Consider the following 26,799-nt stretch of genomic DNA (forward strand, 5'->3'; position numbering starts at 1 on the left):
TGTGAGAATGGCACTTCAGAGTTGTTTTTATTTGCATTTCTCTAATCAATAGTGATTTAGAGCATTGAATGATAATGTTTTGATTTCTTCTTCTGAAACCTGCCTGTTCATATCTTTTGACTATTTAGCAATTGAGGAATGACTCTTAATTTTATTTATTTTATTTTATTTTGTAAATTTGACCCAGTTCTATACTGAGTATATATTTGAAAAATGAGACCTTTATCAGAGAAACTTGCTGTAAAAATTTTTATATTACTTCATTGTCTAAGGTACTTTTTAGCAAAATGTTTCTTTCATTATCTCTTTTAATTAGGTCTATTTTTACATTTGCTTTGTCTGAGATAATGATTGCTACTCCTGTCTTTTTTTTTTTTTTTTTTTACTTTAGCTGAAACATTATTAGATTCTGTTTCAGCCCTTTATTTTTACTTTGTGTATGCCATTTTCTCTTTCAACTATGACTAGAAACATAGTTGGATTTTGGTTTCTAATACATTCTGCTTTCTGCTTCTGTTTTTTGAGTGAGCTCATCTCATTCATATTCATAGTTATGATTACCACTGTATTTCCCTATAACCCATTATCTTCTTTTTCTTCCTCTCTATCTCTTTTTATCATGTCCTTCCTTAAGTCTATTTCATTTCTAACCATATTCTCTCTTAAATCTACTCTTTCTTTTATCATTCTCCTCCCCTTTCTTTTAATCACTTTCTCTTCTATTTCCCTATTGGGTAAGTTTCTATACATAACTGAATGTGTGTGGGGGGGGAGGGGTGTATGTGTATGTATGTATATCCCCTCCAGTGAGAGTCCCACCCTACATCTTAATTTTTTTTTTTTGAGATACCACATAATCAACACTCAGCCCTGTCCTCTGTTTATGTAAACTCTTTTTTTTAACTGTCCTAATAGTTATAAAGTTCTTGAGGATTCAGTGAATCTCCTTCCCATATAGAAATGTATATAGTTGATTTTATTGAATCTTTTATGATTACTCTTTCATCTTTACCTTTTAATGCTTTTCTTGAGTCTTGTATTTAACATTACATTTTCTATTTAGCTCTGTTCTTTGCATCAGGAATGCTTGAAAGTTTTCTATTTCATTAAATTTCCATTTTCCTCCTTGAAGGCTTATACTCAGTTTTGCAGAATAGGTGATTCTTGGCTGTAATCCTAGCTCCTTTGCCATAGAATATCAGATTCCCTCACTCCTTTAATGTGGAAGCCTTGTGCTATTCTAATTGTGGCTCCATAATATTTGAATTGTTTCTTTCTGACTGCTTACAATAGTTTTTCCTTGATCTGGGAGCTTTGGAATTTGACTATAATATACCTGGGAGTTTTTGTTTTGGGTTCTCTTTCAGGAAGTGATTGGTGGATTCTTTCATTTCTTATTTTGCTTTCTGATACTAGAAAATCAGGACAGTTTTCCTTGAAAATTTCTTGAAGTATGATATGTAAGGGTGTTTTTTTTTTTGTTTTGTTTTGTTTTGTTTTTGATCATGGCTTTCAGGTGGTCCATTGATTCTTAAATTCTCTCTCCTTTATTTCCAAGATGGTTATTTTTCCAATGGGGTAGTTAACATTTTCTTCAGTATTTTTTTTTTTTCATTCTCATGAACTGTTTCTTGCTTCTTTATGTCTCATGTAGTCATTAACTTCCACTTGACCAATTCTAATTTTTAAGGAGTTATTTTCTTTAGTGAAATTTTGTACCTTTTTTCCCATTTGATCTATTCTGCATTTGAAGGAATTCTTTTCTTCAGTGAATTTTTCTTTTACCATTAGACTATTTCTGGTTTTTAAGATATTATTTTCTTTTTTTGTGCCTTTGTTACCAATCTTTAAATTCTCTTTTCATAATTTTCTTGCATCACTCTCATTTCTTTTCCCAGTTTTTCCTCTACTACTCTTAGCTTTTTCTTTAATTCTTTGAGGAATTCTTGTTGCACTTGTATCCAATTACCATTTTTCATTGAGGCTTCTTTTTTTACTACCCTCACATGCGTGGGGTTTGGATAGAACTCCACTGGAGTTTTCAGACTTTTCTTGCTAACCTCTCATATTTTCTTAGATCAGAAAAATATTTCACCCATTTTTTTGCTGGCTTTTCCACTCCAAAATTTGATTTGAGGCATTATTGTAAAGTTGTTTTGAGGGTAGTATTGGGAAGTTTTTAGCTTCTAATCTGCCATCTTGCCTCTACCAAAAATAACTTTTGTTTGTATTTCTAAGCATTTCAGTATCAGTGTATGCTTATATTTTCAAAATGTTGGTTTATGTGTTTCTTAGTAGGTTTCAAAGTTTTCGGCAAACTAGCATTTTTTAGTTATATATTTTATCCATTTTCCTATAAATGTCAAAATCTAATTATAGAAGTCTATATTTATCCATCACCATGTTAGGCTTCATATGTCTGTGTATCAAAGTTATGCAGTATATTTTGTGCAGAACAATGATCTAATGAGATTTCTTGAGCCTGCCATTGATTCTCCCCACATTTATTTACCTGGTTCAAAGCTAGCTTCCCTCTCACTCACTGACTCTTTCTTGAGAAAAAAGCATGGATAAAATTAAACTAGGGTATGGAAGAAAATCACTGGAATTCTCAAAGGACATACATGAATAAAATGGAGGTATGGAATCAGACCACTGTAGATTGAAAAACAAATCTGATTCTGACAGCAGAGAAATGTAGTATCAACCAATCTCATTTATTAGTAATTACAATGTTTACAACTTGCCTTATTGCCATGTTCATTCTTATTATTCTAAATTCTAGGGTAATATAATACTATTTTTGCTATTTTCTCTTTAATTAATAAAATTGTAGTTTCTTAATAATTAAACATTCAGCATTTTTTAGATATTTTCTTAATCAGACAGGGAAATCTTTCTTAGTTGACTTCTACCTTTTTCAGGAAAGATGTTCTTAAAGGAACTAAGATTTTGTTTTTAATAACTGATATGCTTTAGAAGGAAAGGTAACATCCAGCATCCTTAGTTGTTGTGAAAGTCAAATGAGATAATTGTGAAACGCTTAGCATTGTGCTTGGCATGTAGTAAATTTATATAAATATTAACTATTGTTAATATTATTACTAGTTTAAAAGACTTATTATTAGTCTAGAACTGGGATGGGGAATGGGCCCCGTGAGGATTACCACATCTTTTGGTCTAGTCCTGCCAACATAACTTTGGCAACAGTTCTTTAAGTTGATAATTTTGTATGGCCTTGAATGATGTTAAAAATATTCAAATGGCCACAGGCAGAAGGTGCCCCCTTCCTCCCTCCCCTCCCAGGATGAAAGTTGGGAAATGTGGGAAGGTATGAAGTTCTTTATCTAAACTTTTGTCTTTCCTAGTTTCTAGCTCAATGCTCAGTACACAGCAGATACTTAATAAATGTTTGAGGAAAGAAGGTAATTAATTCTTGCTTAGTTTATCAAGAAGGTGTTAATGAAAAATGGGCTGTGATTTTTAATGGCTAAAGAGGAAGTGGAGTGGTAATGGGAAGTATCCCTTGGTAGGAGGACAGATAGACAACCATCTGTTCACTCTTCCCTTCTTTTGAATTGTACAATCTGGCTTAAATAGTGACAAAATCAAATCATCTTTTTAAATAAAGCTAAAGATACAAATTGTATACCAGCGTACCTTTCCTTCAAGAAGATACTGACATGAGTAAAATGAATGAAACTGTTCTTTCCTGTTTATTTGTTTCTTGGGGGGGCGGGGGTTGCAACTGCAAAAAGACTAAACATAAGATCAAATTGAATAGCTTAGTGCTAATAAATAGAAGTTTACTTGATATAATTTTGTGAAACACGTCAAGAGAACTAAGCTCTAGTCCCACGTCTGGCACTAATTTGTTGTGTGAATAACCCTCACCGGATGTTATCCTCCTTTTCTACAAAAGAAGATGGTTGGATTACATGTTTGTGAAGGATTCTTGAATCTCTGGCAATTTGACAAATACCAGTGGATCAAAAAGTTATATGATAGCAATTATCTACCTTGTTTGTGTATGATCAAAGGTAGCTAGGTGGTGCAGTGGATAGAGCATTGAACTTGGAATGAAGAAACTTGAGTTTACATTCAGACCAAACAACTAGCTGTGTCAACCTAGGCAAGTCACTTAACTTCTGCATTAGTTTTTTTCATCTGTAGAATTAGGATTATAGAGCCTATCTCCCAAAGTTATTTTTGATAATTAAATGAGATAATCTTTGTAAAAAACCAAACCTATGAAAATATAAAAAGCATATAAAATGCTAGCTGTCATTAGTTATTTTATCAGCATCAGTACTGAACTGGATTCAAGAATAAAAATGAGATAGTTGTTATGACAATTAAAATAGCTCCAGCTTAATGCATTTGAATAAGTTTTTGGTCCTGAAAAATGGGAAATGGATAAAAAATATATGAGGAACCACCATTTTCTCAGGAAGATTAATAAATGAAAATAAGTTGTTATAGTGAAGAAGATAAAACTAAAAGCCAAAAACCCCCAAACAACTCATAAACAGACCATCAAGGCTGACAAATATTTGTTCTGTTTAGTAGCAGAAAAATATATTAGAATACTGGTTTGAAATATAAGTTTTCTTGTAAAATTTTTCAGAATTATATATATTATCATAACAACATCACCTCAGTAGTGTGGAGAAAAAAGCAAACTTAAAGAAATTTTGGTGATACGCAGCTTAATCATATCTTTTCAAGGACAACTAGGAATGAGGGAAATGGGAGAAAAGGAGAAAGGAAAAAAGGAAGGGAGAGAAAGGTGAAGGAAGAAAGGAAGAATAGAAAAAGGGAAAAAAGAAAGAAAAATAGCATTTATTGAATTCTGCTATATGCCAAGATACAGTACAGACTCAATACAATAAATTACATGTAATTGATAAAAACTAGAGAAAATTTTGCTTATTGACAATGAATAGCTTTCCTCCAACAGTGTTTCATAAGTATCTATAAAATCATACCAAATTCCTTGAAACATGCAATGACAAGTAACTTTGATCCTCTTTATTAATTTAAGTGCACCATAAAACAAGGAGACACATAAACTTTCCTGAACTTTTCTCACTATTATGGAGAATAAGGAATCTTACTAAAATATCATATACTAGCGTCAGTGGAAGATTCTAGATTCAAAACCATGTCTTTTGACCAAAATCTAGTAGTAATTGTATTACATCACAACTTCTCCATACTTTGACTCATACCACATCTTGAACTGCCTTTTTATTTCTTTTATAGTAATCTATGTCCTTTCATCATAGCTCAAAACCTCACAGGCACTTGGAAGCTACCTAATATTCTTCTTTCCTTCCTTCCCTCCTTCCCTCCTTCCCTCCTTCCCTCCTTCCCTCCTTCCCTCCTTCCCTCCTAGGTTAGAAGCTCAGCAACTATTGCAGATCCGTATCTGGAACCTCTGACCTGGGCCAGTTGTTCCTTACTTAAGCAACCCTGGTATCTCTTCTGTGCTCCCAGGGACTCAACATATTAGCCCCATTTAGTGTGTACACTCAATTGATTTTAGTCTTTCTGTAGCTCTGAAATTCTGACTTCAAGTAATCCATCTGCTTTAACTTTCAGTAGCAGAAATTATGGGAGTATACCAGAACACCTTTAAAAATATAATTTTTTTCTCATGCACCACCCCCAGTTTTGGTTGAACTTCAGTGGAGAATAGATGGATTGGAAAAGGATGAAAGACAAATTAAAAATGGTTTCCCCCCATTGTTTTCATTTCTATTTTGTTCCAACATGAATTCATCAGCGTCCTTAAAAAATAAACAAACCAACAACCTGCACTTGACTCTACTCCCCCCTTTACTCTCTCACCTTCCTTTCACACTCAGATTTCCAAAAAAAAGCTATTTATATGTCTGTCTTCTAAGTTCCACCCTTAAAGCTCAAGTGGAATTTCTCTCTCCAAAGTAAGAGAGAGAGAGAAGGAGAGAGAGAGGGAGAGGGAGAGAAGGAGGGAGGGAGGGAGGGAGGAAGAGACTGAGGACTGACTTAATCAACATCTCTTTATCCATTAGTTCCTTGTTGCCTTCTCGTTCCCAAATCTCCTCTTTCATTTCACCTCACCCCCACAAAAGCCCACTTTTCATTTGACTCTATCATCCCCTCAAATTAATTTTTGTTTTTCTCTCTCTTCCCTTTTATAACCAAACTACCAGAGGGGAAAAACTGCGTGTAGCAAATTTATTTACATTTTCTTACTTCTCAACCAATTGCTATATGGTTTCTATTCCCTTTATAGAAACGTCTCAATAATGACAAAAAAATCTTTACTTAATCTAATGGCTTTTCTCACACAGCATGCTTCTTAACTTTCTGCAAAATCTTTGACACCTTCAGATGTGTGGAAACTTCCACCTTCTGGTTCTTTTGAATTTGATTTATTTAGGTACATTTTCCGTATGTTAGCAGAATAAAGTTAATACTGTTTCAGCCTTCCATATTGATTAATTATCATCCTAGTGTCCTATGTTGAAGTTTTCTTTTAATTAGGTAAAAATTTGCAGTATACAGAAGGAAGATGGCTAGTTGTTTTTCCCATCTGCTATATTTTAATTTAAAATTACTTTTATAGGTAACCTCTCACCTTTATCTCAGTATTCCTGCTTAACAGAGAACAGGAAAATAACATCTGTTGTTGTTAGCCAGTAAATAATTAGAGGCTAACACTTTTTCTCATTTTTGAATTTAATAAAATTAGATTATTTTTATGCCTATTTTTACATATGTATTATTTTACCTATGCTTAATTTTACATAGAATATGGTTGTGGGGGTTGTTGCCAAGTATAGAAGTACAAAGTGGGAGGGAATCTTTTTAGTTAGATTAAGTTATGCAAAATATTTTCTCTCTTGCAAGAAGAGAATTAACCTTGTCATATTGGGATGCCACCTCCAACCCCAGTTTTGTTTCATTGAAGTAAGGCATTTGCCAATATATTTGGTGCCAGGAATTGAAGAATTAAAGTATGATTCAGAATCACAGAATTTTAGAACTAAAGAACCTTTGAGACCCTCTAGCCATAGGTACTTAACTTTATGGACCCTTTTGGCAATTTGGTAAAGCCCATGATTCCTTTTCAAAATAATGTAAATATATAACATAAACAGTATTACAAAGGGTGCTAATTGTATTGAAATATTCATAAAATAATTTTATTTTATTTATATTATCCTTTGAAACTGAGGCTTCCTGTCTCACCGAGATTAGATATGCAGTGGCCATTCATGGATTCAGATCCAACTACAGATAGTTATGGGAGCTTTTACATGCTCTCTTTCTTTTCATCAAGCAGCCTGATGCCCCAAGATCTTTGAGGTTCACTAGATTGGTGCCAGTCTTAGTGTAGATGCCTAATTGGTTCTAGCTCTACTGCAACTTAGAATTCCCTATCTTAGTTGATCATCCAATCCTACTTTCTCCAATAGCAGGAATTACAGGCATAATCCAAATGGCCCATGCCTGTACAAAATATTTTTAAAAAACAAGTTAATGGATCTAGATTGAGGATCTCTAGAGAAATGGAAGCTAAAGGAAGAGTGATTGCTTAAGGTCATACAACTAGTTAGATAAACCTAGGACTAGAATCCAGATCTCTTGTTTCCAAATTTAGATTCTTGTCTTCTACCTTACTTTGGAAGTTGCCCTAGAGGAGGAATAGTGTGTTTTGTTCTCTAAAATGGATTAGAGAAGTTCAGTGAAGTGAAATATGGAGAAAGGGAATTACACAATGGTCACATTTGGATTATAACCATTTAAAATATTTTCTTTATTTCAGGCTTTGGATGTGGATCGTACTGTTCTTTACAAAATGAAGAAATCAGTGAAAGCAATAAATATCTCTGGGTTGGGTGAGTACCTGATGGGATACTCTGTGACACTGATGATAACTGATTTTTTTTTTCTGTATATATAAGTAACAAAGGATTTTTGACTATTCCTTTTCTTGTAGAATTCAGGTACTGCATTTTGATAAAAACAGATATGCAAGAAAAGTCTAGTTTTGGGTACGTCAGTGACATTCTTCTTGCTTCTCATTTGGTATTGTATCTTGTCCTCTAATGTGCTTGTACTCTTTAGCTTCTTTCCTAGTAATTTCTTACCTGAAAAAACTTAGAGCAGGTCATATTCATCTTTGTCTTTTTGGCTTAGCTCACTCCCTTCCTAAGCTTGGATTTGTAGATTCAAACTGCTAAAATTAGAAGGGACCATTGAGGTCATTTAGTGTAACCTTCCACTTAGTGCAGCAGTCATCTAGAATATCTTTGACAATTGTTATCCAGCATCAACTTGAAAGTTCCCCGATGAAATACTTACTATTCAGCAAAACAGCCAGGTTTATTTTTGGATAATTCTAGAAGTGCAGGATATATATAGTTAGATAGTTATATAACTATATATACATACATACACTCACACACACACACACACACACATATATATATATACATACATACATACACACACACACACACACACACACACACATATATATTCTGCCATTCAGCAATGAATGGTATCAGTTGGAAGTGGGGAAGAAAAAGGGAAAAGAGAGCATTGATTTTAATCTGGGATGACTTGATGAAGAAGACAGAATTTATTCTGGGTATTGAAGAATGAGTGGAATTTGGGCTAGTGACTGGAGAGGCGGATGCCTAAGACATTTGCATACCTACACTTGCCCCAGTTACTGTCACTATAGCCCTTTTGTCCCAGTGGACAAATGCACATTCATTACTTCTCCTGGAGGCAGACTTAGCTTTGAAACTTTTAGTTTTGACCTTGTCACTTAAAATCATGGAATTTTCGAGCTGAAAGGAACCATAGAGATGGTCTTCAGTTTGGGGGGTTTGGAGAGGAGACATTCCATTTTAAATATTACATGTCAGAGCTTCAATAGACCAGAACAGAAGTCTCCTATCATTTTTTGGTTCGTTGTTTCACTTATCATACTACTGCAAATTACTGATAGTTTTTAATATATATACATATGTATATTGAATTATGTTGCTAGATTGTGAGGTTCATGAAGAGGGGACTGTATCATAATTACCTTTCCAACATGCTTAGTGCATTCAGTATAGTTATTTATTAAATGGTAGTTGATTGAATTAGAAATGATGGCTTGTCCACATAAAAGGAAAAGTTTCTCTGATGTCCTTAAGTCAATAAGCATTTATTTATTATTTAGAATGAATGAATAACTGTTTGAGTGTTAAAGATATTTTAAAGAGGGAGAATATTGAATTTTGTTGGCAAACCAAACATTTCAAAAATTGTTTTGTTATTTGAATGTTTTCCATATGTAATTTACTGTGATGTCTTGGGACTAGGGGATTGGGAGAGACACTACAAATCATCTTCACTTTTTACAGAAAAGGAAACCAACCACCCAAAAGTGACTTGACTAAATTCATACAGGTAATAATAAATAATAGAGCAGAGATTTGAACCCAAATCTTCCTTCTCACTCTAGATTTAGGGCTTTCAGATAGGTTTTAGAAATAATATTTGTATTAGCTGTTTCTATGGTTATTCTCATCACAAATAAAAAGAAAACATTTTAGTTACTTGGATAAAACTTGGCGACATAACTTGTCCCTTGGAGTTCTTGAGAAAGGCAAAAGTAAATCTCTCAAGGCCCTTCCTGGAAGTCATAATTTATAAATAAAGTCTTAGATGTCAAAAAGCTCATCATTAAGTTTCTCACACCAACTTTTTCAGTCTCCTCCCAGGTCCCAATGTGCCCTGTATCATCTTTTGCTTAATGGGACCATATTCTTACCTTGTTGTTGTTCAGTTGTTTTCACTTCATATGGGGTTTTCTTGGCAGAGATATTGGAGTGGTTTCCCATTTCCTTTACCAGTTCATTTTACAGATGAGGAAACTGAGGCTAACATTTGTAACATGCCTTCCTGGCAGTTACTATTACCAGTCTGTCCTAGGCCCAACAGAGTATCTTTGACCACTGACCTTTGTAGTGTCAACTCTACCTGGCTCTCCTCCTCTGAGGCTTTCAAAGGTCTCTGGCCACGATCTCTTGAATCTATAGTTTAATAACCAGTAGCACGCTCAAGAACAGCCACATGTAATCTTAAAAGCCTTTATTATACCTACTCACATAATGCCCTGACTTGTCAGTTCCCTAATGAACACCTGGTCTGAAGACCCACGTGTTCACTACCAAACCTCTTACCTCTCGGCTATTCATCAGCTTGGCTTGGCTTGCCTACCCCAGGTTAGGGAGCCAGGTGACTTGGGGAGTAACAGTGACTTGCCCAATATCATACAACCAGTGTCTGAGATTAGATTTGTATTCAGTTCTTCATGACTCGAAGCCCAGTACTCTATTCACTGTGCCAACTAGCTGCCCCTGTTCCTACCTCAGCATTAAGTAGTTATTCCTAATTTTTTAGTTAGACATTTTAAAAAATTACTCGTGGGCACCATGCAACTTGTTTTTCCCCCCAAACCCAATCCACTTTCAAAGATTTGTCCAAAGATTATGCAAAAGCATGTACCACATGCTTAGAAGATTAATGATTTGTAGCCTCCTATTGTGACTGCTTTGAAGAATTTAACACGATCTGAGGTGCTTTAGTTCTGGTATGCTTGTTATAAAAGCCAAAGAAATGAATTTGGTAACTTCTCCACCAACATAATAAAATCATAGAACTTTAGACCTAGAGAGTTTAATACTTTCATGTAGTTTAATACTTGATTTCAAGGGTCATCAATGCCTAGAGGAGGTAAATGATTTGCCCTATGTCACACAACTACTTAGAATCCCTGTTTTTTGAGAGATAAAAAAAAAAAAAGAAGAAGAAGAAGCCTACTTATAGAATAATGAGAGACCCAAACTGTTGTCCATCATTATGGGTGTCCCCTTCCATGGGGACCGTTTTAAAAAGAGAAATTCTGAGTTTAGTGGTTTTTGTTTGTTTGTTTTTTGTTTTTTTAAATCAGTCACATTAATGTATAGTTTCATGTATATGTAATAGGTTATGTTTTTACTTCTACATTCTCTTTTAAGAATAAAATTGTTTGGCTTTTTAGGGTCTTCAACAGCCTGCGATAATGTCTTCCAATCTATTGTTTATTCAGCATTGAGAAAAGGAAAAGCCTCATTGCTTTTCACAAGGTCTTGCCTGACCTGTCTCTTTATCCCCTGAATATCACATACCAAGCTTTTTTCCTACTTCGTTGGGTTTCCCCATGCCATGGTCTCTCTTTAGTTTGGAATTCCCTCTGCCATTAGTCTATATCTTACCCATCTTTTAAAATAAATTAATTTTTTTAAATAATTAGGTTTATTTAAACTTTAATATTTGTGCTCAAGTTTCAAACTTCTCTTACTACTTTAGTCCTCACTGAGTCTCTCTTTGCCCCTTTTTAAACTGCAGTACCTGATTTTTTTTTTCATCAGTTTCATTTTTGATCATACACTACATTGTATTGTTGTTTAATGGTTTCGTGTAGTTGTCTTATCTTTGGAAGGTCATAAATTTTTGTAGGTGTTGCTGTTCTTGTGCTTATTATATCCCTATCCACCATAGGAATAAATAACACATATTCAACAAAAACTTCATGCATAATTTGTAAAGTATTATTTCTGTAATAGAGTTTTATTTTCCCTTCTTAGATAGGAAAAGTGTTTTATAATTTTAAAACTCTGAATATTTTAAAAACCTTTCTTAGTGTAGCCCAGACAATACAAACATATTCAGAATTTAGCCAGATTCTATATTCTTTCATGTGAGAGATGTCTTAAAGGAGAGATTTTTTTCAGAAAGATTATTAGAGTTTAAATATATATTTTTGAAAAAACACTTGCATGAACCAAAGAATATCAGTGTACACCATAAGGACATTTGTAAAAATAGCTATATTTTTTGAACTCTTGTTTCCAAAAAGATGCCAGACATCCCAACCAGATGTATTATCTGAAGGAAAAAATATCTTGGTGGGTTCCAGTTTGCAGAAACAGCTATTGTAATTCTTGTTGAGAAACAGCTTCTGTAATATTTTTCCCACCCGTAATAAGCTACCATCTGTCCTCTCTTCAAAGAAAAATTCCCAGTTGTACATATTTATTTAAACATGCATTTAGGCAGAAATTTCCCAAGCTTGGTCTCAACACAAAGGTGATTTCCCCCCCCCCCCTTCCTTTTCAGGGAAGTTTGGGCTACATTTTTTCAGCTGTGTTTGACTTATCAGTGGGTGGAAACATTTTCCCTTTCTTTATTAAGACAGAAACAACAAAAACAACTTTATTTTCACTTCTCTGAAGTCACCCTAAGTTCTATACTTAATGAAACTATTTTAATTGAGTAGTCTAATTATGTCCAATCTTAAGATTATAGAAAAACTTGGAGTGTTTGAAGCACATGCATACACAAAAGAAAAAAGACTCCTAAGGAAGGGAATTTTCATTTGCTGATCATCTTTTATGTTGGGAAAAAAATACAAAAAATTCAAGAGTGAGATGTGTGTGATATATTTTATTATTCAGATGTCTATCCTATTGTACAAAGTATGGCTACTAAAGTCAGCTTAAATTTTTAACACAGGTTAACTATGATCAGTGGGGCAAAATTCAAAATAGGAATAGGAAAAAGAAGGATCATAGGGTCTTTGTATTCACAGCCGGGAAGAACATAGAGGTCACACAGACCCAACGATCTTCATATAGAACAACTCCCTTGTTTTATAGGTAAAGAAACAACATCACAGAGATTTTTCCAAGATCATACGTCTTGATAGAGAAAGGATAACCATTCCAGGGGGAGAGATGTGAGATAAATATTGATACAGGAAGTTGGTTTGGAACCAATTGACCAATCAAACCCAGATCGGTCAATAAAGTTCAAGAGACTTCCAGGAGGCTTTCCCAATGACATCTTGATTTGGTGGATTTTGTTATTGTTTTTTTCCAAAGATAATCTAGTGAAAGGAGAAGTAGCATTGTTTATTCACAAAATATATGCCTATATAGAAACCCACTCCTGTGAGGATAGAAACATAATAAAACTACTTGTAAGTTAATATATAAAAGGAGATAGTCACAGAAGTGACATTTTATGGAAATCTATAACAGATTGTACTTGTTAAAATAAAGTCGAGGGAATGAAATATCTAACATGGAGTTTCAAAATTGACACAGAGGCCTTAATATGGTATTGATGAGGAGATTATTGCCTCATGTTAGATTTTTAAAAAATTAGCTTCAAATGAATTCGTTACATGCTTTTATTCCTCAGAATGTAGAGGAAGCAGTGAAATGTAAATGAGATAATATAGAAAGTATACTCTATAAATGTAAGCTGTTTCTGTTGTTCTTGTTATTATTATCATATGTTCTCCCACTGAATTCTGACCAAGAAGGAAGCACTGGTGGGTGATAGCAAGGTGATTAGTAACTGGTGAGGATCATGTCCTTTGGAAAAGAAAAATTAAGGTGCTGTCAATAAATGTATTCTAATATTTAAGGAAGCAAACAGGAAAAAAACACTGAGAAAAAATAGATGACCAATGACCAAAGACTACAGAAGGGAATATGGTTCAAGACATTTTTGAAAAATTAAAAACTAGCAAAAATTCTAAGCATCTAGAATTTCTTAACTTGGCCTTTGTAAGCTTGCATTAATATATTTTATTTATTTATTTATTTATTTATTTTGCTGGGGCAATTGGTATTAAGTGACTTGCCCAGGGTCACACAGTTAGGAAGTGTTAAGTGTCTGAGACCAGATTTGAATTCAGGTCCTCCTGACTTCAGGGCGGATCCACTGCACCACCTAGCTGCCCCCTTGTATTAATATTTTGAAAACTGTATTTCAGTATAATTTGTTTCCTTTGAAATGCAATGTATTTTTAGCCATTTAAAAACATGATTCTAAGAAAGGATTCATGGGCTTTCAACAAACTTTCACCAAAAGGCTAAAAGAGCCTCTGATCTAAAAGAATGTTGAATAGGGACCTCTGCCCCGAGGTCAGGGTTATAAAAGTTAGAAAGAACTCTATCTGTTAACATCTATTATATGAAAGGTTCCCTACTCAGGTAATGAATACCAAGACAAAAGGGAAGATAATTTTGGCACCCTGGAGCCCCTCATTAGCTGTGACCTACATTGTAGCAGCAGTCTCTTAGTTTGTGTCTCTGTCTCTAGTTGCTTCTTTAGCAAATTGATCCACAGATATCAAATTGACATCCCTAAAGTGCTCGAATGATTTTCCTGCTCCCCTGTTTGGTAAGCTTCAGGGGTTCTGAGTTGACTTTAGAGCAAAATACAAACTTCTGTTTGGTTAGGTAAAGCCCTTCATGATCTGGTTCTCCAAAGTCCAAACACATTACTTCTTTTTATGTAGGTTCTAGCCCAATTAACTTACTGTTTCCCGCTCATTTGCTGCCCACCTATGCATTTCTTTACTCTTAGCATGTTTTCCTTCACCCTCCTGCAAGAGTCCTTTCTTAATTTCCACACTTGTAAATTCCCTTCTACATTCATTTGTATTTACTCTATTTATATTTTATAGATAATTACCTTTGTACATTGTTTCCCCAGTAGAAATCCAGTACTGGTTTTGTTTTGTTTTATTTTTTTGTTTTTTTGTTTTGTATTTATTTTCTCTCCATATCTCTTAGTGCTGGGAAGCATAGTAGGTGTTCAGTAAATGTTTATCGAATTGAAGTGAACGTGTATGTATTTTTTTTTTTTTTTTTTAGTTTCCAACATTGATTTTTGTAAGATTTTGTGTTCCAATATTTTCTTCTACCTTCCCTTCACTCATCCTTCCCTAAGACAGCAAGCAATTTGATAAAAGTCTGAACTTACGTTCTATTGGGAGAAGTGGAAACGAATGCAAAGGAGTAGCATTTATTGAATTGATTTGAATGATTACATGGTAGAATACTGTCTACCAGAATACGTGAAAGAATTGTTACTTTTACACTAAAATGAAATATTTGATCTTAAGCTAAAGTCAATCAAATGGACATGAATTTATTGAAAGTATAATCTGCTATCTTCCTATTAATGGTTGAAGATCCAAAGAAATATACCTTATCTTAAGAAGTTATCAGTTATCCAACAATACTGTATGAGGATGTATTCTGATGGAAGTGGAAATCTTCAACATAAAGAAGATCCAACTCACTTCCAGTTGATCAATGATGGACAGAAATAACTATACCCAGAGAAGGAACACTGGGAAGCGAATGTAAATTGTTAGCACTACTGTCTATCTACCCAGGTTACTTATACCTTCGGAAGCTAATAATTAATGTGCAACAAGAAAATGGTATTTACACACATATATTGTATCTAGGTTATATTGTAACACATGTAAAATGTATGGGATTACCTGCCATCGGGGGGAGGGAGTGGAGGGAAGAAGGGGATAATTTGGAAAAATGAATTAAAAAAAAAAAAAAGAAGTTATCAGTTATCAATGTCAGTTATTTAGAGGAAACTAGAAAAGAACAAATCAGTGGTAGGTTGCGTGATATTGATTGTAAGTACAGTTAAGAATTCCAAGAAAGGTTGAAGAAGTAATAGTCTTGACCTGGGCTTTAAAGAATAATTAGACTTAGGCAATTTGTAAAGGAAGGATAGAAGAACCATTGAGGTATGGCTGTAATTATTAATCATCATTGTCCTACCTGTTTGGGAGTCAGCAGAACTACTGAAAATTGTAAGAAATAAAGAAAAGGGACAAATAGAGATTTGTTTATGGGAAGGTCATGAAAGCCACTCTAGTGAAAAATTGGTGAATTGATTGGTTTTGATACAGTAAAAATTATTACAGATCTCTGATCAGGAAAGTGACAAAGGATCTTGAAGATGTCTAATGCCCTAATTTTATACATCAAGAAGGAACACAGTACAGTGGAAAGAATACTAGGTCTAGAATCAGAGAACTTGACTTTGAATCATTTCTCTACTATTCACTATCATTGTGGCCATGGTCAAATCACTTCCCCAGTCTGGGTCCTCATTTCTTAGGATCTTGCGCTGGAAAGGGCTTATGTCCCTCATTTGGCAATCCTGCAAACTGAGACCCCAAAAGGACCAGAACCCAAGTCTTTGTCAAATCTAGGCAAATGAATCCCAGCTCTCTATATCTAGGGCTAGTTTAGTCTCTTTCCTGCTCCAGATTCACTGCACCACCTGTTTTGTGGGGGGTTTTTTTTGTTTGTTTTTATTTTGTTTTTGATATTTAAAACTTCATTAAAACTGGCAATTATTTTCCCATCAATTGTTATGATTATCAATTAATTATTTCCTTCAGTTAGCAGAGTGGTTTTTGAGAGATTCAAAGGTATTAATTTCATTATAGTTTCCTCATTTTCTATCATTCTTGTTGGTCCCCTTTATATAAGAATTGATCAGTAAAATTTTAAATTACCCAAAGATTCAAAAATTATATTTGTTTAGCATTAATATTATTGGGCAGTCTATAATTGATATGAAATTTTTATGACTGGTATCATGCTTGGAAAAATTTATAAGAAATAAACCTTTTCCCTCCCTAAAGTTTGCCCTTTTAAAAAAAAAATCTACTTTTGTTTTATTTTGAAGAGGTAGACATCTGGAGAGCTAGGGTTGAGGTAGAAAATTTGTTCATTTTAGTATGGCAGAAACTAGGCATGGACCCACACTTAACACCACATACTAAGATAAGATCAAAATGGGTCCATGATTTAGGCATAAAGAACGAGATCATAAATAAATTAGAGGAACATAGGATAGTTTACCTCTCAGACTTGTGGAGGAGGAAGGAATTTATAACCAGAGGAGAACTAGAGATCATTATTGATCACAAAATAGAAAATTTTGATTACATCAAATTAAAAAGCTTTTATACAAACAAAACTAATGCAAACAAGATTAGAAGGGAAGTAACAAATTGGGAAAACATTTTTACAGTTAAAGGTTCTGATAAAGGCCTCATCTCCAAAATATACAGAGAATTGACTCTAATTTATCAAAGGATATGAACAGACAATTTTCAGACTATGAAATTGAAACTATTTCCACTCATATGAAAGAGTGTTCCAAATCACTATTGATCAGAGAAATGCAAATTAAGACAACTCTGAGATATCATTACACACCTGTCAGATTGGCTTAGATGACAGGAACAAATAATGATGAATTTGGAGGGAATTGGAGGGGATGTGGGAAAACTGTGACATTGATGCATTATTGGTGGAGTTGTGAAAGAATCCAACCATTCTGGAGAGCAATCTCGAATTATGCCCAAAAATTATCAAAATGTGCATACCCTTTGACCCAGCAATGCTACTACGGGGCTTATATCCCAAGGAAATACTAAAGAAGGGAAAGGGACCTGTATGTGCCAAAATGTTTGTGGCAGCTCTTTGTGTAGTGGCTGGAAACTGGAAGATGAATGGATGTTCATCAATTGGAGAATGGTTGGGTAAATTATGGTATATGAATGTTATGGAATATTATTGTTCTGTAAGAAATGACCAACAGGAGGAATACAGAGAGGCTTGGAGAGACTTACATCAACTGATAATGAGTGAAACGAGCAGAATTAGGAGATTATTATACACTTCAACAATGATACTGTATGAGGATGTATTCTGATGGAAGTGGATATCTTCAACATAGAGAAGAGCTAATCCAATTCCAATTGATCAATGATGGACAGAATCAGCTACACCCAGAAAAGGAACACTGAGAAATGAGTATAAACTGAGCATTTTTTTGTTTGTTTGTTTTTCTCCCCAGATTATTTTCACCTTCCGAATCCAATTCTTCCTTTGCAACAACAACAACAAAATTTGGTTCGGCACATATATATTGTACCTAGAATATACTATAAGATATTTAATATATATGGGAATGCCTGCCATCTAGGGGAGGAGGTAGAGGGAAGGAGGGGAAAATTCGTAACAGAAGGGAGTACAAGGGATTATGTGGTAAAAAAAATTACCTATGCATATGTACTGTCAAAAAATGTTATAATTATAAAATTAATTTAAAAAAAAGAAAAGAAAATTTGTTCATACTATAGTCATGTGAGAAGAGAGTGAAGCATTGTAACAGCAATAGCCAGCTTTCTAGAAAGTTAAGGTGTATTTTGTGGGAAGAAACATTAAGTGCTAGGACTTAATGAAAGATAAGTATTGACAGATTTGTTATTCATTTAACAAATACTGAACCTTGGCATTAATTTTAAAATAGCATGGTACACAGTGGGAAAAGTTCAAGATTTGGAGTAAAGACCAGATTTCTATGACTGGACAAGTCACTTATCTCATTATAGGCCTCATTTTAATCATCTGGAAAGAAGAATGTTGAATTCTATTATAACTCTGTAGTGTAATGAGAAAAAGATCTTGGTTTAAGGGAAGGAAAGAGTTGTTGATATCTTTGCTCTGCCAAAAGCTGTGTTCTTTGAACAAGTCATTTAATCTCCTTGAGTCTGTTTCCTTAGCTCTAAAATGGGGTCAATAATATTCAGATTGTCATCTATTTCACAGAGCTCTTTTAAAGTCTCAAAAGAAATTATAGATGTGAAAGTACATTACTTGTAATTATAAGATGCTAAATAACTATAAATTATTATTTCTTATTGAGAACCCATTAGAGAACTAAGGCATTTTCTTTGATTTTAGGTAAATCCCCCTGGGAGAATGGATGGTATTTACATTCTTTTTCTCTTCACACCTCACCAAATTGCAGTTAAATGTTTCTGTGTCAACCTATCTTTGAGGATGTGTGCCTAACATCAGAACTGAAAGTCAGGAGCACATAGCACTGCAACCAAGAACGAACTTGTTTCATTTATTTAGATTTATGCACAGTGATTCCTATGTTAAAATCATAGCTCCTGTTTGAATATTAATCATCATGATATCTAGGTAGGCTTTTCACCAAGCAGTTATTTCACCTGAGGAGCATATGTCACTTCTAAGATGCATTCTTTACAAAATGTGTTTCTGTAGTTTAGATGTGTGAATCCAGTAAAAAAATTTTTGATACATTTAATGTAACCTGGATCCAGCCCTATTATACTTTCTTTTTTCTCACACTTCAGTTTCTCACATACTGTATCCCATTCTTGTCCCTCTTTTTCTGTCTGTCCTTGTGCATGGGATGCATTTTCTTCATTTCTGCCTCAAAGAAGGAAATTAAAGGATAGATTAGTATAAGCGTCATATAACACATTAACACTTTCCTGAATCCCCCATCTTCCCCTGAGGCTGCCGGTGCCTTCTCCCAAATATTTTGTATTTATCAGCCATTCTGTTGTTGTTCATTCATTTCAGTTGTGTCCTTTTGACTCTTTGTAACCCCAGTTGGAGTTGTTTTTGTTTTTTTGGCAGAGATATTGGTGGTGGTGTCTTGAGGTCCTGTTTGAACTCAGGATTCCAGGCCTATTGCACTACGTGTTGACTCCTAGACAGTCACTCAATAAACATTTATTTAACTCCAATTATGTGCCAGGCTGTTTGCCAGCTAAGGAAATGCAAGTAAGAAAAAGATAGCTTACAATCTAAAGGGAGACGGCAGTTTAAAAAAAGAAGCTGAAAAGGAGAGAGAAAGTTGTTACCTTGTAAGTGGATACAGTGTATTACCAAAGATGTAGAACCTTTGGTAAAGGAAGAGAAGATGGCTAGTTTGAGAACCTTCCTTAAGTGGAGGCTATTGAACTTTTACAACATCCCAGGGACTTTGCTAAGCACTAGAAATATAAATAAAAGGAGGAAGATAGTCCTTGCCCTGAAGAAGTTTATATTCTGTTGGAGGGAAACTACAAGTAAAAGATACCCGGTCTGAGGGCTTGATAGAAGAAATCCAAAATTTAGCCTGGAGAGAAATGAGATGTAGTTGCCCTACTCACTTTCCTTAAATAGTAATTCTGGGAAGAGTGGTCCAATCAGAAAGAAGCCAGAGAACACCTAGAAGCATGTGAACTCCTAGAAACAGATTGTTAAACTTTTATCTTTTTATTCTCCACATCTGATCCAGTCCTAAGTACATAATTGGCATCCATATAATGCTTTTTAATTGATTGTCTTTAGTCCTGCCTGTTAAGAGTGACTGACTTGGGGCATGGTGCAGTGGACAGAGCCTTGAATTCAGGAGGACCCGAGTTCAAATCTGGTCTCAGACACTTAACACTTCCTATAATCCTAGCTGTGCAACCCTGGGCAAGTCACTTAACCCCAGCCTCGGGGGGGGGGGGGAAAAAAGAGTGACTAACTTTTGTACCTGAGCATATACTGTCTCTGAGGAGAAGGGGAAGAGAAGAAATATTTGCAATAAAATTTTACTTTTTTTTTTTTCTTTTTTTTTTTTACTAAAAAGTTGTGAACTTGGGCATTGCACAGTTTTAGCAGTTTTCAAACTTTTTGTCCTTAGGACTTCTTTACACTATTAAATTATTAAAAACTGCCCCAAAAGAGCTTTTATTTATGTAATCTTCATCAATGTTTTCTGTATTCAAAATTAAACCATTTTAGTATTATTGAAACTAGTTTTGAATTCATGAATTCCCTGAAAGAGGAGATTCTTCAAATCTCACTTTGAGAACTGCTGAATTAGGTAGATGATCTCCATAGTAACTTCTAGTTCTAAATATCCTAATAATTCAACATTCCAAATGAAAGGAGCATTCAAGTTGCGGATTTAAGAGAATTGTACATGCTTCATTTATGTCTCCTGCTTTTTTTAAATTAGGATTTCTTGGCACTTTACATGACTGGAGTAAACTGTGAATACACGGTATACAAATGCTATGTACTTATCTTAATTTAGGGCTAAAGTCAATTGATGGAAGAATGGGCATATATGGAAGGTGAATTTAGTATAAGAAGTAGAATGGTGGAAAGATCCTGTTGCCCGATAGTATCTGAAGGGATAGATTCTCTGGGTTATTCCAGAAAGCTATTGGGTAGTTATCGTGCTGGCATTGCCCGATAGTATCTGAAGGGATAGATTCTTTGGGTTATTCCAGAAAGCTATTGGGTAGTTATTGTGCTGGCATTTCCGCTGGAATATTTAGAATTGTAGAGTTGATTACTTTAGTCTATACATGTAGTAAGAGTTAGAGAGGGAGATGGGTGATTTTATGAAGTTCACTGAGGCTAGGAAGAGCAATATAAAAATAATATCAAAACAACAATAGCAGACGTTTCTATAATGCCTTTAAAGTTTATAGAACGTTTACCCCACAAGAGAAGTAGGTAGGGAAAAACCTGGGTAATCACTGTGCCAAACTCTAGCAATATAAGATAGAAGTGAAACAATCCCTATATCAAAGAGCTCACTTTCTAATGAGGAAAACTACTGCTAATTTGTATATCCTAATTCAAATTCTGGTTCCCAACTTTCTAGGACACCATATGCCTCTGTAGGGTGCAACAATAAAACCTTCAAGGTGGAGGAGCCCCTTTTCTCTTTGAGTTCTTTGTGATGATGGGATGGAGGCTTGGGGCACTAGGGAAACGCTCAAATAGAAATGAATCCCTGTGGATCACATATTAACTTTAGAAAACCATAAATTAACATTTTTTTGTGTATTGTATTTTAATTTGTCTTGTTAAACATTTCCCAGTTATATTTTAATTAATACTACCTCTTTGTTCATAAATTTTGAAATCCCCTTATCTGACCATAAATCTGTTAGCTTTTTATTTTCCCCTTCCCTTACAAAATTCTACTATTCATCTGCATGCTGACATCCACACAGTCCATTGATCTATCAATTTCTCTGCCAGGCCATCTCCCCTCACTAGCTGCTTTTTCCTATCTAGATCCATTAGGTTCTACAACATTACACTGTTTTCCTCTTTTAAATCCCAGTCTCTTATCATGTTCCCAATTATGCCCAGCCAAGCTTTAGCCTTGGATCATTTCCAACATTCATCACTTTTGTTCTTGTTCATGTGCTGTGGAATGAAGGTGAAGAAAATCAAGCCTCCATTCTGATTGGGACCACTACACATTATGTTATATAACCTCAACCCTGGGGCTTCCCAGCTGCTAGGGGGTCCTATGATATCCTTTGTGAACTTACTACTCTACTCTTTATATCAAAAACCTTTTTATCTTCAAACCTCTCTTGGCTTTCCTTTCTCCTACTCTCTCATGAAATCCTTGCCTCATATTTTACAGAAAAAAATTGGGGTCTGAATTTCCTCTTCTCTTCCTCAACTCCTAATATTCAGATGTCTTCTGCTACTTTCTCCTCCACCCGTGTCTCTTATTCTTTACTAAGGCTAACCCCTGTTCAAGTGATTCTGTTCCATCCCATTGCCTCTAAATGATTGTCTACCTCTGTTATTCCTATTTTTCTCCTATTTTCAATATTTCCCCCACTACTGGTTTATTTCCTACTGTCCACAAACAAGCCCATGGCTCCCCTGTCCTGGAAAAAACTCTCCCTTGATCCTTCCACCCCGACTGAATATCATCCTTTATATCTTCTGGCCTTTGTAACTAAGGTTTTTGAAAAGGCCATTTAGGTTTTGAAAAAGCCATTTACAATAAGTACCTCTATTCTCTTTCCTCTTATTTTTCTCTTAACTTCTTACAATGTGACTTCTAATTTTACCTCACCAAAACTGCTCTCTTTAAATTTACTATTGATCTCTTACTTGTCACAGCCTATGGCCTTTTCTTAATCCTCAATCTTCTTGACCTTATTGCAGCTTCTTAATTCTCTCTTCTAAGTTCTTAGGATGTCACTCTCCTGGTTTCTCCTTCCTATCTGGCTTGCTTCTCAGCCTCCTTTGCTGTATTCTTTTCCAGAACACACCCTGTAATATACATAGGTAGTCCTAAAGGTTCTTTCCTAGGCTTTTTTTCTCTTCTTCCTTTACTCTACTTGGTGATGTTAATCCAATTATCCTGGATTTTATCATCTCTTTGCAGATGATTCTCAAATCTATCTCTTACCCTACTTCTGTTGACCTTCAGTCTCACATCTCCCGTTGCTTTCTAGGCATCTCAAACTGGATGCCCAGTGGACATCTTAAACTCATTATATTCAAAACAATCCGTTTCCCCTCCCCCCCAATTCTTCAGATTTACAACCAGGGATTCATCCTGGGTTTTTCACTATATCTCATTCTTCATATACAATCTTCCGCCCCCCCTCCCCCCAGGGCCTACTGATTTTACCTTTGCAACATCTTCCCCCTTTAATACTATACTCACCATAGGATAGTCAGTCATCATCTTAATTACTGCTGATAGGTCTGCCTGCCTCAAATCTTTCCCCACTCCAGTCCGTTCTCCAATCAGCTAATAAAATGCTTTTCCTAAAATGCCATGTCCCCTCTTTATTCACTAAACCCCCACTGCCTTTCATTTGCCTTTAGCAGCAAATACTATATTCTCTGTTTGACATTCAAAACCCTTTATCACCTAGCCCAATTCTACCTTTCCAGTCTTATTATTATATAAGGTATAATAAGACTGTATTAGAAATTTCAAACAGTGACTGTTAAACACCTTTTCACTCCAGGTATTCCCCCTCCCTCTTCCTATCTATTGATTTCCCTGGTTTCCTTTAAGTTTCAACTAAAATCTTACTTTCTACAGGAAGCCTTTCCTAATCCCTCTTAATTTCAGGGTCTTCCCTCTATTAATTATTTCCTATTTATCCTATATGTATGTGTATATACATATATATATCTTTGCATATGAATTTGCAAAGTATCTTATCCATTAGATTGTAATCTTGAGAATAGGGACTGGTTTTTTTTTTTTTTTTTTTTTTTTTTTTTTTTTTTTTTTTTTTTTTTTTTTTTTTGCTTCTCATTGTATCCTCAGCACATAGCACAGTGTCTTGCACATAGTAGTTTTTAATAAATAGTTATTGTTTGATTGGTTGATTGGGAATGTACTTGGAAGTTTTTATGTAGGTATGTTTAAACACCTCTAGTCTATACCAATGGTTGACAAACCAGGGCCTGTCCAAGTGTAAAAAAAAAACAAACATTTTTTTGCTCCTATAGCTATATATAAAACAAGCAAGATAGATTTGGCCCACACACCATATTTTGTTTACCCCTGGATCTAGAGTTAAATAATGATGATTAAAGGAGGCTTAGTTAGTCCTGTAATATATTTCCAACAAGAAGGTTTTTCAGTGTGTTTATCAGTGACTTGGAGACCTTATAGAAGGCATATTAAATTTGCAGATGTCACAAAGCTAAGAGGAAAGATTAACACAATTGATGGTAGAGCTAAGATACAAAAAGTTTTTGATGGTTAAGAACAATGGACTAAATGCAACATACAATGTAATAGAAGTAAATCTAAACTTTTACGTTGTGTTTAAAAATTCAACTTCACAAGCATAAGATAGGAGAGGCAATAATTTTTATGAAAAATATTTGGGTATTTTAGTGGACTACAACTGATGAGAGTTAGGGAAGGGGAACCGAACCCCCTCTTGGGTTGGTGCAAAGATAGTCTTGTGACAGCGCAGAGTCCCCTGTAAGAATTTACAGGCCCGAAAACCTAGATTGATAAAAAGGTTTATCGTAGGGATTTGGAAGTAAAGTTAAAGGTATAAGACTCCAGGGCCAGAGGTGGTCGCTAGGCAGGCAGGAACCCTTACATGGCCAGAAGGATACCATGTTTGGGGGGAAGGGCTCCTACAGAGAGAGAGCTCCAGTTTGGTTCTTTTATACCTAAAGGGGCTTGTGAGTGGTGTCCCAAGTTAGCTCAGATCCGGTGGTCAGCCCACTGACCAGGATTTGTAAATCAAAGGTCAGCCATTGGGGGGGGGGGTCTTAAAGGGACCTCAACCCCAATCACAACCTTAATATTTAGCAAAAATGCTAAGGTCTCCCACTGCATCCAGCGTTATCTCCAGTTGTCCTGATCTATAACTGGCCACTGGACCCAGATTGCTCTGCAGAAGAAAATGAGGTAAGTGACCCTCATTTAAATCCAACACACTTGCATGTCATGGCATCACTTCCATGATGTCTTGGACCTTCTTAAGAATGGAGGAAAACAAGAAGAATATTTAGGAAATTACAAGGAAGGCTCTAGGATTTTAAAAGGAATTGGGAATGACTTCCTATAGAACATTGAATTTTAGTTAGGATTTGGAGGAAATCAGAAAGCAGACATGAGAGAGAGCATTCCAGGAATGGGAGACAGCTAAAGAAAATGCTAAAGACTAGAAATGGAGTGTCTTATTTGTGGAACAGTAAGGCCATGATTACTAGTTCTGTTGTTTGAGGTGTGGATGAAGGAGATGTCTAGCCTGGTGAAGGGAAGAGACTTGGAAAAAGAAGAGAGAGAAAACATGATAGTTATCTTCAAGTATTTGAAAAGCTGTAATGTCAAAGTGGATTTGAACTTCACTCTGCCTAGCCTTTGAAGCCAAAACTAGAAATAATAGATGGTACTTTGAGAATCAAATTTAGATTTGATATAAGAAAAGCTTCCTAATAACTAGAACTTTTTAAAACTTTGAGTAGCTTTATGAGATTATGAGTTCTTTGTTATTGCAGGTCTTCCAATAAATATTTGTTGGTTATATTGCAAAAATGATTCCTATGTAGGGGAAAATAGTACCAGGGGTAGGTGGGGATGGAAAGGAACATTAAGCAAAATGAAGTTGAAAATTTACAGCATGTGATGCAGGTACTGTTTCCTGAGTCAAGGCACTATATTAAATTCTTTAGCTTTGAGATTTTGAAGTATCCTGTGCTGCTTTGGATTTAAAGAGTTTAAGGGTCTGAGAGTTTAGTTAGTTAAATTACCATCAAATTAAGATAAAACTATGTTGCTTAGAATGTGATGCTAGCTAGAAATCTCCTAATCTCTTCTGTTTCAGCTAAGCTACTTAAAGGACCTGAGAGGCATCTATGTTAGCATAGACTTTATTTAGATTCAGATATGGACAAAAATTCCCTTTCTCTATTCATTAGTAACTATATACAAAGTGACTTTGACAAAGTTTCTTATGTATAAAGTGAAACAAGTAATACTTAAACTTCTTGTGAGGAAAGTACTTTGAAAACTTTAAATTGCTACATAATTCTGATCTGTGATTTTCATGTCCCAAGTTTAATTATGTTATAAGATCTTATACCCTAGAAAGTTGGATGGAGGTAAAGATATAATTTAATAGTCAGGGGCTTGTTTCCCCCCTCTCACTTAGGGTCCTTTGACCCAAAGACAACTTCCATCTTCCTAAAAAGTTTTTATTAAACACAAGAATGAATTCTGTTCTTTGGGTTAGTGTAATACTAACATATACTTACTGGGCTCATAATAGTCTTTTTGACTTAATAATCTCTTCAAATCTTTGCACCTAACTATAAATTGCCTTTGAATGTTCTTGAGCAATAGGGGAGAATATGTTGTGATGGGAAAATGTATGAATTTGTAAGTCAGTAAATATAGATTCTTTGTTTTAGCTCTGCACCTAACTAGGTTGGGAGTCTGTGGAGTTGTTTAAAATTTGGAGAACTCAATTTTGTTTTCTGTGAAATTAGGGAGATGGATTAAATGACTTCCAAGGTCCCATTTAGCTTTAAGATCTTAACATTTCTTACCTGTCGGAAGGGCCTTGGCCAAGGAGTTAAAAAGAAAGCTAGAGAGTAAACAATTGCACTCAAGCAATTTCATAATGATTTTAAGGGTTGCAAGGTACTCCCTAGTGCTGCCCCCCCAAAAAAAACCCATTCATCTACAACTTTTAATACCAAATTTCTCTTGGTGGTGCCATATTGTTGAAAGGAATGGACT

At 34.9% G+C, this 26,799-nt stretch overlaps 1 protein-coding gene across 2 annotated transcripts in view; it reads left to right on the plus strand.

Moving 5' to 3' along the window:
• Window positions 1-26,799, plus strand: part of ASAP2 (ArfGAP with SH3 domain, ankyrin repeat and PH domain 2) — a 261,971-nt gene that overhangs the window by 84,173 nt on the left and 150,999 nt on the right. For both annotated transcript variants that reach the window (XM_074288099.1, XM_074288098.1), the window contains exon 2: window positions 7,817-7,889. In XM_074288099.1, coding sequence (XP_074144200.1) covers window positions 7,817-7,889 — 73 coding nt within the window. The remainder of the gene's footprint in view (window positions 1-7,816; window positions 7,890-26,799) is intronic.

Source organism: Sminthopsis crassicaudata, chromosome 2 (assembly GCF_048593235.1).
Source record: "Sminthopsis crassicaudata isolate SCR6 chromosome 2, ASM4859323v1, whole genome shotgun sequence".
Classification (NCBI taxonomy): domain Eukaryota; kingdom Metazoa; phylum Chordata; class Mammalia; order Dasyuromorphia; family Dasyuridae; genus Sminthopsis; species Sminthopsis crassicaudata.